General features: G+C 50.4%; 7 protein-coding genes across 7 annotated transcripts; 2 read left to right on the top strand and 5 right to left on the bottom strand.

Annotated features, from left to right (window-relative positions):
* Nucleotides 1–806: 806 nt before the first annotated feature.
* Nucleotides 807–2,543, bottom strand: BJY04DRAFT_89588 (putative longevity-assurance protein (LAC1)). Its single transcript, XM_073721258.1, has 4 exons — nt 2,272–2,543; nt 1,865–2,175; nt 1,529–1,816; nt 807–1,481 (listed from the first exon to the last, which is right to left on the bottom strand). The coding sequence occupies exons 1-4, from the start codon at nt 2,393–2,395 to the stop codon at nt 906–908; spliced, it is 1,299 nt and encodes a 432-aa protein (XP_073569599.1). The 5' UTR covers nt 2,396–2,543; the 3' UTR covers nt 807–905.
* Nucleotides 2,544–2,871: 328 nt separating this feature from the next.
* On the bottom strand, nt 2,872–4,577 carry BJY04DRAFT_192951 (uncharacterized protein). The gene is made up of 2 exons (XM_073711837.1): nt 4,356–4,577; nt 2,872–4,269 (listed from the first exon to the last, which is right to left on the bottom strand). The coding sequence occupies exons 1-2, from the start codon at nt 4,382–4,384 to the stop codon at nt 3,168–3,170; spliced, it is 1,131 nt and encodes a 376-aa protein (XP_073569598.1). The 5' UTR covers nt 4,385–4,577; the 3' UTR covers nt 2,872–3,167.
* A 58-nt stretch (nt 4,578–4,635) lies between these two features.
* On the bottom strand, nt 4,636–6,840 carry BJY04DRAFT_219866 (putative C6 transcription factor; the record flags this gene model as incomplete). The annotated part of the gene is made up of 4 exons (XM_073716716.1): nt 4,636–4,904; nt 4,965–6,038; nt 6,085–6,611; nt 6,671–6,840. The coding sequence occupies 4 exons, from the start codon at nt 6,838–6,840 to the stop codon at nt 4,636–4,638; spliced, it is 2,040 nt and encodes a 679-aa protein (XP_073569597.1).
* Nucleotides 6,841–7,293: 453 nt separating this feature from the next.
* BJY04DRAFT_228941 (transcription factor domain-containing protein) lies at nt 7,294–9,727 on the bottom strand (the record flags this gene model as incomplete). Its single annotated transcript, XM_073718953.1, has 2 exons — nt 7,294–8,485; nt 8,541–9,727. 2 exons carry the CDS (start codon nt 9,725–9,727, stop codon nt 7,294–7,296), a joined length of 2,379 nt encoding a protein of 792 aa, XP_073569596.1.
* A 1,266-nt stretch (nt 9,728–10,993) lies between these two features.
* On the top strand, nt 10,994–12,353 carry BJY04DRAFT_89550 (NAD(P)-dependent alcohol dehydrogenase). Its single transcript, XM_073721257.1, has 3 exons — nt 10,994–11,433; nt 11,481–12,013; nt 12,063–12,353. The coding sequence occupies exons 1-3, from the start codon at nt 11,166–11,168 to the stop codon at nt 12,336–12,338; spliced, it is 1,077 nt and encodes a 358-aa protein (XP_073569595.1). The 5' UTR covers nt 10,994–11,165; the 3' UTR covers nt 12,339–12,353.
* Nucleotides 12,354–13,007: 654 nt separating this feature from the next.
* BJY04DRAFT_89490 (sugar porter family MFS transporter) lies at nt 13,008–15,303 on the top strand. The gene is made up of 8 exons (XM_073721256.1): nt 13,008–13,254; nt 13,314–13,365; nt 13,420–13,675; nt 13,721–13,969; nt 14,021–14,262; nt 14,324–14,711; nt 14,794–14,924; nt 15,036–15,303. Exons 1-8 carry the CDS (start codon nt 13,192–13,194, stop codon nt 15,248–15,250), a joined length of 1,596 nt encoding a protein of 531 aa, XP_073569594.1. The 5' UTR covers nt 13,008–13,191; the 3' UTR covers nt 15,251–15,303.
* Nucleotides 14,935–17,176, bottom strand: BJY04DRAFT_192934 (uncharacterized protein). The gene is made up of 3 exons (XM_073711836.1): nt 16,343–17,176; nt 16,053–16,294; nt 14,935–15,999 (listed from the first exon to the last, which is right to left on the bottom strand). Exons 1-3 carry the CDS (start codon nt 16,530–16,532, stop codon nt 15,637–15,639), a joined length of 795 nt encoding a protein of 264 aa, XP_073569593.1. The 5' UTR covers nt 16,533–17,176; the 3' UTR covers nt 14,935–15,636.
* Nucleotides 17,177–17,564: the final 388 nt, after the last annotated feature.

Raw genomic sequence — 17,564 nt, 5'->3', positions numbered from 1 at the left:
ATACGTGTGCGTACTGCGTCTGTACAGCTTGATCTATCGCTTTGTGGAGCTGCAGCCAATGTCGTCGCCATAATCCATGCCGCGGAACGATTCCGTCAACAAAGTACTCCAGGGACGAGATACCTCGTCTCCGTTATTAACCGATCAAGAACATATCCTATAGTTATAGTAAGCAGTTGTTGCGGCTAGACGGCGCTCCGGAATCGGATAAAATATATCTGTAATCCCCCAACCCAGATGAATTTTGGGGTTAGGGCTAGATCCATTCATTTTAGTGCTTATGAGCTTGTTTTCCGTTTAGTTACATGGAGGTATAGATCGATAATAGCTCGGTTCCTATCATGATTTGAAGCGGGAGTACCCAGGTATTCTACTATCTTCTTCATCACTAGGTAGGTGTTGTGTGGTAGCCGAGATCAGCTGCATTGCATCTATCCGATCTAAACATGGTTTCCCGTGAATCGGACTAATATATACAGTGAGTATAGACAACCAGAGCCATGCATGGCACCCTCAACAATGTGGGTATTTATGAATCAAATTCAGCAGATAACATACGACTTAGGTATAAGAAATCTCTCGGTAGAAAAAAAAAAACAGCCCTAGTAAACAACCCGAAAACTATAGAACAAAAAACCGAATCGACCAGACCAGCCCACCTGGTAGTAAGAGAACGCGGAACCTCGAAACAAGGAAAGGGAGAATAAAAGACAAAAAATCGAGATGAAATATGGATGCGTGGTATCAAACGTTCAAACAAATCAATGTCATTCAAAACAAGCAGCATTTAGATACGGATATGCTTCATGGATTCATATTTTCGGTTCATCAGATGTGCGATATTCGACATCGAGAGCTTGAAGGCGTGTATCTAGGCGTGTATCTAGGCGAGTATGAGCGAGATGCTAAGTCCTCGTATCACATCCAATGCGCCCGAGCAAGGCCTTGCGATCGGTCCGGCGAGGCCGAGCGGATGAAGGCCCATTGGACCGCCGAAATTCGGCGCTGGAGACATCCGCGGAGACGGCGCTGCCGTTGGGGGCGTCTTTGGGCAGAGAATCGATATCTAACTCTTCCTCCTCCTCGTCGTCGCTGCGGCTGTCTTCGGCGTTACCGGTGCGGAGGACGCCGACGGCGACGCGGATGACCATGGTAAACCAGATGATCGAGAGCACCTGCAGAGCTAGCAGGAATGACAAGAAAATCCACTTGATTGTGCGGTTCATGCAGATGGGACCGTCGAGATCGAGGAATGGATAAAAAAGGTGCGTGATTTTATCGGGGTACCCGTTCGTGGAAATCATCTCGGCGGTGGTGCCGGAGTAGCAGCCGTAGGGCATAGCGTCGGGGACGTCCTTGAAAATAGACCAAAGAAGGAGAGGGTAGGATATGTGGCGCGAAACTGCCCAGACGACCATCATTACCCCAAAGGCGATGTTGCAGCTTAACTCGAAACCTATGTACTTGAGGATTTTGGCAGTCTATTAGGGTTAGCACGCAGTTTGGCTCTAACAAGAGCATTACCTACCGGCAGCAGAAGGTCCACAACATCCATCAGACTCAGCACCACGTTCGAGACATTGTAGAAGCTGTAAATGTAGGCCGAAGCGAGAAGAGTGCTGGTAATGAAATGATGTGTCAACATCTGGTAGTGATCCTTCCTTGGCTCCTCAATGTTTATAACGAAAATTTGCTGGATCCAGAACGCAAGTTGCGCCAGGAGGTACCACTTCATCGAGCCCGTAACTCCACGCGCAGGCCACTCGGCCCAGATAGCCTTGAAGTCCATCCAGTAGTTCGATTGCGACCAGATATACTGCCCAAAGTTAGTTGCGCTCCCTCAAGTTAGGGAAGCATAACAAACCATTCCAAATGTCCAGAAAAACGCATAGTATATCCACATCCACGCCTGTTCTGCCAGCCGAACCGATGCCTTCCTCTTCAGCCCCAACCATTGCGCACTCGGTAGGAAAACCCATTCAATCGCCATGGCACGGATAGCGGTGAAGGCAAAAATGGAGCTAACGACGAAGTAGATATCATCCTTTCCTTGTATGTACACCCCTTGAGACGGTTGGTAGTACGAGAGTTGGAAGAACGGCGTAGTATACGGGGCGAGGGAAGGGTAGAGGTGGTGGACAGCAAGGAGCATGGAGAGGGTCGTCAACGATATTCCTATGATAGAATCTCCGATTAGCATACCGTAGTCCTATTCAACAGCCAAAACGCATAGAAAGTTCTGAAGCTGCGAATTTTCGTGTTCATGCATACCGATCTGGTTCGAGACCACCCATTCTCGAAAGGTTGTAACTTTAACTGGGCGCTGCGCAGAGGGCGAAACGCAGGCATTGAGCTCCGTAACCGACAAGGGCGGAGGCGATGTGTCTACAGCCATAGCGAGAGTGATAATGCCGGGGACGCCAAATTCTCGGAGCGGCCGAAAATCGATTTCGTGCAAGGGGATGTGGCCAGCGGTGCGGATTCAACGAAAAAGACCGAAACACCAAAACGATGGGTTTAGTGATCACAGATCACAAAGCTGATTTTAACGAGCGAAACGTGGTTCTGGACCACGATAAAAATCCCGGAGTTCGAAACAGCTCTCGTGCTGGCCTGTGTGGGTGGTTTGTGGTTGTGGTGGTGGTTGTGTACGGAGTGTACGCAAGCAATAGCTTGGGATCCGCGGCACGGGATGGTGGTTGGGGAAGAGAAACCGCCCGTCCTTGTTTCACCTCGCGGAGGGGAAGAGAGAGACGAAACGAGCAAGGAGAAGCAAGGGCGAAGGTTCCTCGGAAAGAACAGTTTAAAGGAATTGAGCTATAGAACAGAGAGGGGGAAAGCAAAACAAAAATTAGGTTGAGCTTAGGAGACTCGAAGAGGGACAGCTCTGGCTCTGGTTCTAGTCAGTTACCGGTACAGGGTGCCTGGATACAAATTGGCTGGCCTCAACAGGTCCCGCAACACACCGCCTCCCCTCCTCTCCCCGTCCAGTGGCCCTCCACTTCCCCCCAATTACATCTGTGCTCCGCTTCACAAGCCCTCGCTAGAGGCTGTCGTTGACTGCTTCTGGTTCTTGTACGAACGATCTCTTCGGTCGCCTGACCCCCTTCTGTCTTCATGAGGATGCATGCATGAACCGAAATTTATCTCTTGAAATATAGCTACGCCTACGAACTATCTTCCAACCGGCGCCCGTCCAACCCCGCCGTCACCCCATTCACATACTCTGCCGCACTGACTCCCAGCTTCGCCAGATCAACTCCTCCTTGTCCCGCCATCGCCCGCGACATCGCCCGAACCACCTCTTCCTCCTCCCAAATGCTTGCCGGCGCCCGCGAAATCCCCTCCGCATCCAACGCGACCACCGTGCGCCAGTACTCATCGTCCCGATCCTTCAGCACCTTATCCCTCACCACCGCATTCCTCGTCACACTCGCAGCATGTAGCTTCGAGCTCGCACCAGTCAACGCCGCCAGCGACGCCGACACCACCCGATCGACCTCCTCCGCCTGCGACGGCGGCGTAAAGAACCACCGGTTCGTAGCAGAGACGTAGATGAACCCCGCCAGCACGACATCAAAGACGGCGAGCGAAAGCGGGCGCGCTATAGCCATCTTCTCAAACACAGCCGTGGGAACAGCAACGCTGTCCCGCACGGCATTCGAACCGTTCTTAATCGGGTCAAACATGAACACGATCCACAGATCCACGGCAGCGAGGAGCAAGCCCGCAATTGTGAACCGCGTGCGCCACCGTGCTGCTTCTCTGCCGGCGAAAGTTGTAGATGTCGCCAATCCAACAACACCCATATGCAGTAGATGCGGAACCATAGAGTTCATAGGGTAATAGAACAGTGCGTAGGTATTCGGGTTATCCAGCTTGCAGAATTGGCATCCCGTCAACGCCCGCTCCCCAAACCGGAGGTAGATCCTTCTCGCATCTTTCGAGACAAGCTTCGCCCGAAGCAGGGTATCCGCCTCTGTGAGATCTCGTAGTCTTGCAAGCCGTGAAAATACTGTCTCGAGCGGTGTGTTGATGCGTGAGCGCGTAAGCGAGAAGATACTGGCACCGGAGCTCCACGGGTTCGAGGGGTGACTGAGAAGGAGGAACACAAGGATAGAGACGAAGAGGACATTAAGGGCGCGGGATGCTTTCACAGGAAGTGGTCGCGGACTCGGCCGTGACGTTAACGCGACTCTGACATAGCGGATAAAGTTGAGGACTCGGGGGAGGACAATCGGGGCGAAGATGAGCGCGAGACTCTGGATGCTGTACTCCGCGGCGGTTAGTTTTCAGGGAGCATGAGAAAGTAGGCTAGAGGGCTGAAGGGCAGGAGGCGTTCGGATAGTACTTACGTTCCCCAGGAGATGTTTAGTTCGGCCATCTCCTAGCTTTAATTGTGCTCAATCTGAGAGTGTGGTTTGTCTTTGGCAAGGTTTAGTTGTCATGAACTTCTACAAAGCAGCCAATTGTGGCCTCAGGCAGCAGATTTATCGCCAAGTCACGGGATGGGTGTCTTTACCGAGGGACACCCGTGATACAGTGGTTTTTGCTTGATCAAGTTTACTAAGGTTGTATAGACCTTGATTTCTATATTGTGATGCCGGAGCGACTAGATGAATGCCGATGGTCGGCTTAACCCGGCGTCCACGAACTATTCTGAGGCCCTTCTGATCCACCAAACAGATTCTGGATCATCAATCCGCCAGCAGCATCCAAAAACTCCGCTCCCAACGATCCCTGCATGTATCGGAAGTTGTTTCCGTAACTCTGAGCAAGAGGATTATATAAGGCGGGATTCTCGCCCCAAGCCGACGGAGACCATGGTGGACGAAGAGGGCCAGCCATCTGTGTCAGCGAGAATGGATCAAAACTACCAGGAGAGGCTCGTTCATGGCCGTGTTCTACATATTAATGTGGGTCAGTACTCGGCCAATGTTCTAGGGAATCTCGTAGAAGCTTACCGAGGACTTTCTGGAGTACGGCCCTTGCGCGGAGGGCCATGTCATGAGAAGACCCGAGGCTTCCTAAGCAATCAACCGCACGTTGGATGTGGCACCGCCAGGATTCTGCAAGGGCATGCGTCGGCTCATATACGTAGCATGTCGCCTGGACAAAGCTTGCGGTTAAGAGCCAGCAGGTCGCGTACCAGGTAAGACCGCGCTGTCGTAGATGTGTAGATTCAAGGAAGCCACAGATACAAGTGACGCACGTGTCTGCAGCTGCGAGGCAAGAAGCAATAGGACCAGCGGATGTGTCGAGCTCGGATTTGGATGTGATATTTTGGAAAAGGAATGGCCGGTTGATGACGATACGCAGATGATAGGACCTCCAGAGAACAACTCGTCTTGGTATATCGAAGTGTGGCTCGAGATGCACGTCCGTGTTGAAGTGAGGTGGAAGGTCATGGTACCAGGACGAAATGCGCTGTTCCAGATCTTGAGCTTTGGCGGAGTTCAGAAGATGATGTGTGAGCAGCTCGACTTGAATGGCATTTGCAATCTTGGCCAGCTTGACCTGCTCAATCAGACAGGAAGTGATGGTTGGCCCATTTTGGCTTTCAGGGAGCTCCTCCATGTCCACAGCGAGATCATGGTCGTCCACATTAGCCGGAAGTCGAACATTGACTCCAACAAGTGAGACCGCGGGACGGCCTAGAATCAACTGAACTCCAGAGACAAAGATAAAAAGTGTCCACCACACTCGTCGGCGAACCTCCATCGTGAAGGGCGAGGTACTAGGCATGCCAAACTCTCGATGCAAGCCAATGGCAAGGGCCATACTGAAACCTATGCCTACCAAAATAAATGCAGCATTAGGTTTGTTTCGTTTCTGCAGATAGTTCGCCATGAGGACAATCGCCTGAACATAGCTGAGAGACCCTTTCTCCAGCACGTCCATCGAAAGGTGCTTTCGCGCCTCTTTGAAGAACATGATATCGGTCTTCGTCCCATTCGAGTCTCCGACAAATGCGCCGATGGCAAGCACGATGTTATACAGTAATGGCCAAGATCCATCATGAGGTTTTGCTAGCGCACCTGGAGCCGTCAGAAGGGATATGGGTGGCTGGTTTTAAGCACTCACCCGATACTCGTGCTCGAAAAGTCCCTTCATGGAGTATAGGATACGCAGGATGGTAGAAAGTGAAGTAATCATCAAGGTAGCGGGCCACCTCGGCTTGCTTTCTTGGTAGAGCCGAAGTCGAAATATCATCATCGTCCAAGGAGGAGGCGGGAATGAAGCTGCCGAGAGGGATATAAAGCGGTAGGTTCTGCAGAAACTTCAAAGCAGCAACCCCAGACTGTGGGCCTGTATAGCCAGCTTTATGAGGATCAATAGTCAGGAAACCCATGCCATCGGTAGAGTTGTCAAAGTCTTGCGACTCGTCAAATTCGTAATCTTCGGCGTTGCTGTGCTCAGCGATGCTGGTGGGTGGCTGTTCAGTAGAATGTGTCAAGTCATGATGCAGCTTGTTCTTCTTCGGAACGGCTGAGACCGAATCATCTTGCGAGCGGATGGTGCGAAGAGCCTCCTTGAGGTCAACCGAAGGCATATAAGCCGTCCAGGCCTTCTCCATATCGTGGATCAGGCGCTCGCTTTCTTGAAGGCGCCTACATGAAGCATATAAGTGTGTACTCATTGACACTACAAAAGATATGTAAGAGAATACCTTTGCAGTTTCGAAAGTTGGTGCGATGGTGACGAGTACCGACATGACTTTCCGTCCCGCATACAAGTGACGCAGTTTTCATCGCCGGAGCAGCGTATCTTGCGTCGCTTGCACTCATCGCAGGCAAATGATTTGCGGAGAATATGTCGTGATCGGGATATTGTTTCCATTGTGAAATAACTCAATCGGGTGAGGTTGCTGGGAGAGGATTCGCAAGTAGAGGTAGGAACTCTCCTTCCATCGTTCCTCGGGCTGTCAACTTCACGCTGTTCCAACAATGCGGAAGCTATTCAGAAGATAATCGCGGTAAATGTTGCTTCCCAGGACGCTACCTCGAAGTTGGTTCTCCCTCAGACTCAGTAGGCGTCTTCCACGGCGCGCAGATTTCAGTCTTCGCAAGCAAGGCAAAACGGCGAAGAGCACAGAGGGCGGGAGATTGGCAATTTGGAACACCTAGAGTTCATGCCTTCGAAAGGTGGGATTGTCCAATCACGGCGTTTCCTCCGAGGGTGGATCGACTGTCGGCGAGTGTCCGAAGTATAGAGCGCCACCCCGCTTGCCGTGGGGCAGCATCGTCACATTGTGTCCACAGTGTTAATGAGAGAAAGTTCCAGGCAGTGATTTCAAAGTACCAGTCCTGAGTTCGCATTTGTCGATCTGTAGAGCGCCAAGGTGGCCCTATGTCGTCGCTGAACGTCACAGTAGTTGACAGGGCGCCCGCGTGCTTGTGCCACAGCACTCCTCATCACTTGACAAAAGGATCTTTGGCATTCGGTCCCCAATGTAACAAAACACGATTCTAAAGCACGTAGCATGGCTTCGTAGGCACTCAGGAATGGTTCTCCTGCTTGGTCCTTCAAACTCTCAACGATGAATAGGAATCGAAAACTCCCTTGAAGGAGATGCACACCGAAGAAGTCTGGCATAAATCGTACATCGGGGTCAAATTTCAATATCTGCCGGACCGAGTTGGCAGCTCTTAGTGCGTGAGGTATAGCGAATGTGAGGCTCGGAGAAGAAGCCCAGAGATATCTGTCCTCAGTAAGCGACACCGGGTCCCACTTTCCATTCAGAAGAATGCGAAATAAGTGAATGTAGTAGGATGCGTAGGCGGCAGCTGTTTGTATAACCCAAGAGTATTCCTGACTTATTGTAGAGGAATTGGCCGAAGGTGAAAGCGTTGACGCTGGAAGAGTATTTGCACAGAAAACGTTCAGGCTGGCTTCGTATTTGAGTAGCTGACGATACACTCCTTGTAGTTGAGTGGCCCATGTCTCTTTTTTGCAGACACCTGGCCCCAGAAAAGGGTGGTTTCTGATTTCGTAAAGATCAATCAATTGACCCATAATAACCATCAAAGGCAGGTAGAAGCCAAAGATAGATGGGCCACTGAATGGGACGTCTGGAAATGCGCGACGCTCGTTATCCCGGCCGGACATCCAACACCGCGGACCATTAGAAGCAGAAATGTTACTGTGAAGCTCTCCATTCTGCCAGGAGTTTTCGTCAAGTGGGAGGAGTAAGTCTATGCTCTCGGAATCGAGAAGCATTAGTGGGCGATTGTGATACAATGCCAGATGGCGATCCATCATGTACAGGAGCCACCAGATCCTGCGGCGTTCCTCGCGTTGTTGTTCGGTAATGTGACAAGCTGAACCGTACTGCTCTGAGCATACACAGTCTAGGGGTTGGCCGGGGGTAGAGCCTGGATTGCCGCCAAAGGCCAAAGGTCCATCTTGATTGTCCGTCGCTCGGGGGATTTCTATCTCGCGGTTCAAATTGAGTTCTCGGGCCATTGTAAAAGCTGCATACCACCTAAAAGTCCGAATTCAGCCTATAAAATCTCTAGCGCAGGTTAGAGGCATCTTACCACCTGGTGCTGATATTTTTGTGCTCGCTAGTTGATATAATGGAGGCAATGTGAATATATGTGATAATATCATCCAAAGAGCCGGTAGCGAGCTCTAAGTCAGGAGCATTACTCGCTCCCGTCGAGCGCGGATGTCCGGATTTCTCAAGGTTGTCAGCACTTGAAGGGTATAGAGTCTCACTCAGAGAAGTCTTGACCTGTGGCCCAAAAGGCTTGTGTGTTTGTGCTTTGAGTAGGTCAAGGGTGAGTGAACAAAGGAAGCGACGGATATTCTTTCTACCGAGAGCGTATATCGGTAGGGATAGCGCGATATCGTCGGCGGAGGCTACCCATAAGATGCTTGCGAGAAGCGCTGGACTGCAAACACGATGGTCATTCTGGATGAGTGATGCTTTCCTTAAAACATAGCAGTGCACATGCTGGCAGATGGGATGCATATGCGTGGGGTAGGCACTTGTGAAATAAAGATCGAGGAGGCCACACGCAACACCTGGGGGAATCATGTGCTCAATAAAAGGCATCAGCGGCTGAAGTACTCGGTACCTCAAAGAAGATTCCGTAGCACTATGTGTAGGAGTACTTTCGATCTCAGAATCAGGAGGGGTAAAAGCGTTGTGCTCGATAAAATGATCAAGGTCTAAAAGATCCAGTGGAAACGAAGCATCGCCTAGGTCCGCAAGAGGCGGAAGATCATCCAGAGATGAGGGTATGCTCTGTGTCAATAAGAAATCTTCTGGAGAGTCACCCTGTGTATGGTGCTTTTGTATCGGCCATGGAATATGATCTAGCGGTGGTAAATCTTCTATTCTTGGGCTCAACCCAGTCATATCGAGTCTGAAAGGGTAGTCACCGGCGCTTTCTGGCAAGTGCACACTTGATACTGTCGATGGAGGCGTTGGCAATGAATTTAGCGACAGAGCGTCTGTGGTGGAGAAGCCATTGATTTCCGCAAACTCATCTATCTTCGGAAAGCCGTCTTCTCTTGGGCGTCCTCTCTTTCTTCGTTTGCGGGTAACCTCGCATCGAGTCCCATGGCGAAGACATCTTGAGCAGGGGAATACTCGATCGCATCGAGCGTGATGTGAGTGGCACCAGTCGCAGGCGACTCGACTGCGCGTAACCCGAGGTTTTCCATTCTCGATATTGTTCGGAGCCGAGTCGTGGTCCGGCTCAGTGTCAGAGCTCATGGCAGAGTGAGAGGGTGCGCAGGGTAGTGGGAGGAAGAAGCGAAAAAGATGGTAATATATGTTGGATTAAAGAACGAGACCGAGCACCGAACGAACCTATTTGTCTAACTTTCGGTGATTTGCTGGGACACTTGGTTAGATTATCATTGAGCAAGTTAGTCGTGTTAGGAATACTCACTAAAGGCGTCTTCATAGTAGTGGTACATGCTTCTTCCATAGTTCAAGTGTTTAAGGTTCTCGAAATGTCGGTTTTTCTGGATTTCCCGAGAAACAGAGGAATCCTTGCGGAAGATTGAAAGAGAGCCAGCACGAAGATGCGATGACGCTATGATTCTATCGGCGGAGCTAGCACCGAGCTCTTGGTATATACGATGCTCCGCACGGCCTTGGGGCACCACCGGGAACTCTCCGAGATGAGGCAGGCTATGGTGCATCCACTGGTTGTGCAATCGATCATTCCCCCTGTCTGGTTCTGGGGTAAATCTCTCCGCTAGTGGTGCCAGAAGAAGCTAGCGTTTGCCATAGGCAAGATAGCTGTAATTGTTCATCTTAGAATCCTAGGATGGTATACTATATGTTACACGGCAAATATATCATGGCAAAAATTGGGATATTGACGTCCATGAGCTTTGGGTCGGTATGTAGCATCACGTCCTCCTGAGATCTGTTGTCTCCGTCGCCGGCACCGTAGACCAGGCGTAATTGAAAGCGACCCATGAGGGCCAGTCAGCTTCGTTATACACCTTGAGACTCAACCCGTCCTCTTACGCCCTCCTTCAACTAAGCTTCAAACAATCCCAGCCCCTCTAGCTCTCCGGTAACGATGGCGACTTCCCATCTACCGACTTTCTGCTTTAATTGATAGCGGAGACCATGATTAACAGAAATTCAAGTTTAATACAGCGTACGTCACCGGGAAACCGAGGGACTCGGGATGGTTCAGACTCAGAGTCCCGGTAAAGCATCCACCGGAAGGACCACACAGGCTCGGCCGGGGATAGGACCGAGTCAACATTCGGGGTTATCCCCGCACAAATATAGCTAGCTTGATGCCCCTGTGGAGGTTTCAGGCGATTCACGAGACCGAGGGTCATGTGCAGTGCTTACACCCGTGACCTGCGTGTCTGGACCTATGTTTGCGTCATAGTTTGGCTGTAGGATCCTCGTATGGAAATCGATCCCACATAGCACATAGTGGACTGCGGCCAAACCTCCGAGGGCCAGTTGAGACAAAGCGAGATGGATATAGTCCCGAGATATGTGAGTAATCTTGTCTAATATCTGTGTGTGAACAATCATTCTAGCGTTTCGGTAGTGGTCCGTACTGCTTTGCTAATCCTATCAAGCGCTTCGTACCGTGCTATATATAATTAGTTCTTGGACATTGAAAGACCACACAACATCAGCCTATACTCACCCATTACATTACTCAATCAGTATGGACATTCTACAGAAGAAGCCTCAGAACACTGCTGTTCACACCAGCCCTTCACATGACCTCCGAGTGGTGGAATGTGAGATTCCAAAGCTTCTTGCAGATGAATGTCTAGTCCACGTTCGTGCGACAGGCATCTGCGGATCAGATGTTCACTTCTGGAAGCATGGCCGTATTGGTCCGATGATTGTGACCGGAGACAACGGACTCGGCCACGAGAGTGCCGGAGTTGTCTTGCAAGTTGGGGAAGCCGTCACCCGCTTCAAGCCCGGTACGAATATCGCCCAGCCAAGACGACGTATCACTAACGGACAACAGGTGATCGGGTAGCTCTCGAGTGTGGCGTTCCGTGCTCGAAACCCACTTGCGACTTCTGTCGCACCGGCCAATATCACGCTTGCCCGGAGGTGGTCTTCTTCTCTACGCCGCCCCACCATGGTACACTCCGAAGATACCATGCGCACCCAGAGGCGTGGCTCCATCGCCTGCCTGACCACGTAACCTTCGAGGAAGGTGCGCTGCTTGAGCCTCTCACAGTCGCCTTGGCCGGCATAGACCGATCGGGATTACGCCTAGCTGATCCGTTGGTCATTTGCGGTGCTGGGCCCATTGGACTTGTCACTCTGTTGGCGGCAAACGCAGCAGGCGCGGCCCCGATAGTCATTACTGATATTGATGAGAACCGCCTTGCAAAGGCAAAAGAGCTCGTTCCTCGAGTCCGAACGGTGGCTGTACAGAAGAAGGAGACTTCGGAAGCGCTTGGAGAACGTATAGTAAAAGAACTCGGGCAAGAGGCGAAGCTAGTCCTCGAATGTACAGGAGTGGAGAGCAGTGTCCATGCCGGAATATACGTGAGTCAACCCCAGAAGGAGGTAGCTTCGTAGACTGACGCGTCAATAGGCCACTCGATTTGGAGGCATGGTGTTCGTCATCGGCGTTGGCAAAGACTTCCAGAACATCCCCTTCATGCACATGTCGGCCAAGGAGATCGACCTGCGATTCCAATACCGCTACCACGATATCTACCCCAAAGCCATCAACTTGGTTGATACAGGTCTGATCGACCTAAAGCCATTAGTGTCTCATCGATATAAATTGGAGGATGGGCTTGAAGCATTCGCCACAGCAAGCAACCCTGCTGCAAGGGCTATCAAGGTGCAGATCCTGGATGATTAGACGAATAAAATGCACTTTTCCCATTTAAGAGAACTCAATCGTGACGGTCATTAGTAGACTGAGCCAAGAATTGTAGCCTTAGACGAAGGTCGTGTGTCGTGAGTAGGCCTGTGTCTTGTGTTGGTCGAGAGAGTACAAAGGGGAGAGATATCATGTGCTACCTTTGGTACACATCTCCCTCCAAACATCGCGTCCTACTTCCTCTTACTCGCAACAAATATTGCTACCTACCCTATTCATGGATACTCTCGCATATTATTCCTGCCACCGCCACAGTATGATTTGTTTTGCTTGTAATTTTCCAAGATTCACCTGGTCCCTTCCCCACATCCAACTTCGGCTTCGACACCTATGCAGAATTTGCCGGCAACCCGAGAGTAGACGGAGGTTCGCCGAGGACATAGCGGAGCTTTCCAAAGTTGACGGACCCAGGCACTATCTACGGCGTTTCCCCCGTGATTGGACCTTCGGTGGTCTCGACTGAGCTAGGGAACCAAGCTGTTCAGACTTTCAAGGAACCACACCGTGCTATGGAAAATGGCGCAGCTTCAATCGAGCCCATCACCTGCTTGGCGTTCCGTATGCCTTTACCTCACGCTGGCGATTGGATGACCTCCGGGAAAGGCGAGTGCCAGAGGTGACTCCATTGCTCAAGATATGGGTTAGCATTACCCGTACCCCGTCCGGGGCTCAGAAGAGTGGAACTTTTGGAGTCTGGGGTTGTACGGGATGAATTGTGCTCTCACAACAGTGCTATCTATATAGTGCCCCTCGATCCGCGGACATGGCTCCTCCGTCTCAAGATATCATTACTACACCTACTGAGCATAACACTTGACTTGCATTTGATACAATGGCATTGACGAAGAAGCAATACTTTGGGCTCACTGGCGGATGGCTCACTTTCTGGGTTTCGGTCAGCTGAAGTCCTTGGGAACTGTTAGATGAAGAGGATACTAATAAGATGTATTCCAGCTTGCATGTGCTACTGATATGACCTTGTTCGGGTACGATCAAGGTGTCTTTAGTACGATTGATACCTGACCTATTTCCTCTCATGAACTGACCCACGGTGGCTTAGGTGGCGTGGTTGTAACGCCCGATTTTCTCCAGATACATGACCTTGTCGGATCTACAAAAACAACGATCCTTTCAACTGTTACTGCTATCTACGATGTTGGCTGTTTCTTCGGGGCCATGATCGCATTTACTGCAGGTGAACGATTGGGACGGAAAAGGAGTATTCTCCTCGGGTGTACAATCATGGCTATTGGGACTGTGCTCAAGGCGTCTTCTTACAGTTTGGCTCAGATGTTCGTTGGCCGGGTGGTTCTAGGGCAAGTAATATACACTCCGCGCGTATATACTGCTAACAAAAATAGTATTGGAAACGGCCTTAGTACCGCTACAGCACCGGTCTGGCAGACTGAGACAACACAGTCAAAATGGAGAGGAAAGCTGGTTATTTTCGAGCTGGGGTTGAATGTTGGCGGCTATTGCATGGTAAATTGGATAAACTATGGCCTATCCTTTCGCGAAGGATCCATTGCATGGAGACTACCTATCGCTCTGCAGCTTGTCTTTATCATTGTCCTTTTTGCCACAATTCCGTGGCTTCCAGAGTCTCCGAGGTCAGCGATGCCTTGCTGTGCGCATTTGAACTCTATTTCTAACTGATACAGGTGGCTTTTGTCCCATGGCCATGACGAAGAAGGTCTTGAGGTGCTTGCGTGCATTGAGGCACTGACCATCGATGATCCTTATGTCAAGACTCAATACGACGAAATCAAGTACAGCATCGCGTACGAGCGCGAGAACGCTATTAGATGGCGAGACCTTCTACGCCGCAATAAGTCGGACGGCACAAAGACCCTTCGCCGGCTACTCTTGGGAGCAAGCACACAGGCAATCCAGCAATTTCAAGGTTCGTCCTTCGCACAAGTGCCGTTGCCTGCCATTTCAGCTGCTGACAGCCACTATCCTAGGGATTAACATCATGAGTTACTACCTACCTCTTGTTCTAATAAACTCCGTCGGTTTTTCAAACTCCATGTCTCGCCTCCTCACAGCTTGCAACGCAACCTCATACTTCATTTTCTCCTGCGTCGCCGTGACCATGATTGAACGTTTCGGCCGCCGAGGCCTCATGCTTCTCTCCGGCTCTGGCCAATTTCTTTCCTTCCTCATCATAACAATACTCCTCCGCTTCGCAACAGAAGATAGGGTATACGGCACCGCCTCGGTAGCTTTCTTCTTCCTCTACCACGTTGCCTTTGGTATTGGCATGCTAGGTGTACCCTGGCTATACCCTACCGAGATCAACTCGTTGCCCATGCGGACGAAGGGAGCTGCCGTCGCAACAGCGACAAACTGGTATGTTATCTCCCTTTCACTCATTCCCTGGCAAAAAAAACAGAAAAGAAACGCAAAGACGCACTAACCAAGCATCAAACAGGATAACAAACTTCGCCATCGTCGAAATCACCCCAATTGGGATCCAAAACATCGGCTGGCGCTTCTGGATTGTTTGGACTGTCCTCAACGCAGCCTTCTTACCCATTATCTACTTCCTATACCCAGAGACAGGTTCGTTGGCTTCTCACATTAGTCACATACTCTACCCTTATCAGAACACTATAAATCCAGTCACTGTGACCTTTGTAGTACTTATAAGCTAATACTGTCGTTCTCCTACAGCAAACCGAACACTCGAGGATATAGATACCTATTACCGCTCAAATCCGCCGTTGATCGTCACCGGTGACCCTGATGCTATCTCGACGAAGAGGCCATTGAAGTTTATCCAGCGGGAGGACGAGGAAATTCAGAGGAGGTTCAAAGAGGCGAGATTGGTTGGCGTCAAGTCCGATGCTGCTTCTGTGGAGCATGTGAACCGAATATCCAAGAGGTAGGAAAGGTTATCAAATCGATGGATTGCCTGATGTATAGAAGACCCGATGCTGTGAGAGCTTTTAGGGTAGGTGTGTTGCCGGAAGTTGTTAAGAACGTATTCATTATCATTTCACTTTTGTTACATGCAGTATGCATAAAAAGGAAGAAAGAGACAACAAGAACTGCAATAAAGAGGGATATCTGAGGACAATAAGTTCATGAACAAAATAAGAAAAGAGAAGCCAAATAATCCTGCAATCGCTAATATCATTATATGCCAACACCAGTTCGTTTCTCACGTCGTCGAGCCTTTTCAACGTGAGCGACTCCAGTATACGACTGGAGATTTTCTCAGCCATTGTCCATCTGGGCCCAGGAGCCACCTCTCGGCTCACTCATGGAGAGTTTAAATATGACCTCCCTGCATAGCCGGATGCGCCGCCAAATCTGGCACAGCAACGCCCATCGAATCCCGCGAGTACTTCGAGCTTGCCGCATACCCAGGAGCATTCGCATTGCTCGGCATCCGCATCGGATTGAGCGGGGGCGAAATCTTCACGGGAAATCTCCCTGTATTGCTCGCAATCGAAGAGGTGCGCCGGATCGGACTCGCCGTGCTATATGACGGAAGTGTTTCCTCTCTTTTATAGCTGAGTTGAAAGGAGCGCTGACTGCCTGTTCGAGAGGCGACTTTTTGCGGCGCGACGGCGCCGTAGATGCGGACGTGGCGGGCACTGACGCCGATGTCGCGGTCTGCGAAGGCGAAATTCTGAAACATGGTTAGCTAGGTGTATTCATGGAGTGCAGGTTCAGGTGGCTTACGGCAATAACGTTTAGGACGCTCACGACTAGAGCGAGGATACCGGCTGAGATTATGATCCGCCAAAATATGAGACCTAGTTCCTCCTGGCTTGTGGCTGGGGTATTGAGGTCGCCTAGGGCTCCGATCCCGAGTATCAACATTGCAGAGGCAAGTGTGATAAAGCCAGAGTCCTCGCCGAGAGACGGCCAGTGGCGGTCAAAGTAGTCGCGGAAGAAGGGGAGTTCGGAGACTATGAGGAAGACTGTTTCTATTAGAGTGTGTCTCTGAGAAAGAATGCGGGGGTACCCACTGCATACTCCAATTGCTACAGCATGCGAAACAGCCTGGAAGAAGAAGAAGCTCGTCAAGAGATCGATTTTGACTAGCATGACCACATGCGCTGCGATCATATCGAGAAAGACGACGATGTTTATAGCGCGGATGGCGTTGAGAATCACATAACCCGGACCAGCCAGGGACTCCTTCAAGGAGGCCATCATACTTGCGATATTGTCGAAACGAAACAGAAAGAAATAGATGTAGTGGGTGGTAGTAGAATGCGAGTTCTATCAGTATTTGAAGTCCGTAAGTATTCGATTTGAAGAAGAAGATAGAGTAGAAGGAAGGTGAGGCTCAAGCCGACCAGCAGCGGACCAAGATGTTTGTTCAACAGCTATAGGGAGGGATAAGAAGAGAAAGAGAGAACCACGAAGGAAGCCAAGTTAGGCGTAAAGAGAGAGGAGGGAAAGGACAATCGGTGGTGGTTGATTCATCTCAGGTGGGCGCTTGCTATTAATCCAACCTGATACACGAGCAGCTCGTCAAGGAGCAGGTTTAGATGAATCAACAGACAAGGATAGCCACAATTGGGACAATAGGCTGAAATAGGCCTGAAACGGGGTCAAGAGCCCATTAAGACAGGAAGTCCATTCATTTTGGCGCTGGAAGGGGCTCCTTGTGTTGCTCCTCGTTAGGCGCTAGTTCCTGGTCATTGTGAAGCTGTTGCAGCAGCTTCAAGGGGATTTGCTGCCTTTGTTCAGGGCAAAAGACTCTTAGCGCTGGTATACGGCATCTTTTCATGTCAGGCAGAGAATATTTCCGCCAGGAGGGAATTGATTGTTGCAGGTTTGTTGTTGGAGAAGAAGATGGAGTGGTTGAGGAAGAAAGATCGTGGGAGATATGAAACTTGTCGGCTGCCAGCGCCAAACGACTGGCTCTCGCTTCTTCTTCTTTTCCTCCACTGTTCTCCATCTTCTCCGAGCTTAGTTCTATCTTTACCTTGATTCGTTGCTTTATTTTAGAACGGGCCAAGGCCAAACATGGGCGCTTAACCTCCCCGGGCGCAAGACTGTACAGGGTCTTCTCTCCTTCATGCTACCGAAAGCTCGACGATGGGCATTCCAGCCTGAATCAAAAGCCATGATTGGATCCTTTTGCGTTTATCCAGTTATTCTTGTAGATTCCCTGTTCTCAAATCAAAGAACAAATTTTAAACAGATCGGAGCGGTGGTAGGTGGAACGGGCTTCTTGGC

Source organism: Aspergillus karnatakaensis (genome assembly GCF_047715665.1).
Source record: "Aspergillus karnatakaensis strain CBS 102800 unplaced genomic scaffold BJY04scaffold_35, whole genome shotgun sequence".
Classification (NCBI taxonomy): domain Eukaryota; kingdom Fungi; phylum Ascomycota; class Eurotiomycetes; order Eurotiales; family Aspergillaceae; genus Aspergillus; species Aspergillus karnatakaensis.
This window is presented reverse-complemented; position numbering and strand designations above follow the sequence as displayed.

Bases quoted from the DNA above. Each gene is read 5' to 3' on its own strand.
- BJY04DRAFT_89588 (XM_073721258.1), bottom strand. From the start codon at position 2,395: ATGGCTGTAGACACATCGCCTCCGCCCTTGTCGGTTACGGAGCTCAAT. The intron at 2,176-2,271 runs GTATGCATGAAC...ATTCTATCATAG, and splicing joins GGTGGTCTCGAACCAGATCG to GAATATCGTTGACGACCCTC. The intron at 1,817-1,864 runs GTTTGTTATGCT...AACTTTGGGCAG, and splicing joins TTTTCTGGACATTTGGAATG to TATATCTGGTCGCAATCGAA.
- BJY04DRAFT_192951 (XM_073711837.1), bottom strand. From the start codon at position 4,384: ATGGCCGAACTAAACATCTCCTGGGGAAC. The intron at 4,270-4,355 runs GTAAGTACTATC...CGCGGAGTACAG, and splicing joins CTAAACATCTCCTGGGGAAC to CATCCAGAGTCTCGCGCTCA.
- BJY04DRAFT_89550 (XM_073721257.1), top strand. From the start codon at position 11,166: ATGGACATTCTACAGAAGAAGCCTCAGAACACTGCTGTTCACACCAGC. The intron at 11,434-11,480 runs GTACGAATATCG...AACGGACAACAG, and splicing joins CGTCACCCGCTTCAAGCCCG to GTGATCGGGTAGCTCTCGAG. The intron at 12,014-12,062 runs GTGAGTCAACCC...ACGCGTCAATAG, and splicing joins GTGTCCATGCCGGAATATAC to GCCACTCGATTTGGAGGCAT.
- BJY04DRAFT_89490 (XM_073721256.1), top strand. From the start codon at position 13,192: ATGGCATTGACGAAGAAGCAATACTTTGGGCTCACTGGCGGATGGCTC. The intron at 13,255-13,313 runs GTCAGCTGAAGT...GATGTATTCCAG, and splicing joins GGCTCACTTTCTGGGTTTCG to CTTGCATGTGCTACTGATAT. The intron at 14,925-15,035 runs GTTCGTTGGCTT...GTTCTCCTACAG, and splicing joins CTTCCTATACCCAGAGACAG to CAAACCGAACACTCGAGGAT.
- BJY04DRAFT_192934 (XM_073711836.1), bottom strand. From the start codon at position 16,532: ATGATGGCCTCCTTGAAGGAGTCCCTGGCTGGTCCGGGTTATGTGATT. The intron at 16,295-16,342 runs GTGGGTACCCCC...TAATAGAAACAG, and splicing joins TGTAGCAATTGGAGTATGCA to TCTTCCTCATAGTCTCCGAA. The intron at 16,000-16,052 runs GTAAGCCACCTG...ACCATGTTTCAG, and splicing joins GCGTCCTAAACGTTATTGCC to AATTTCGCCTTCGCAGACCG.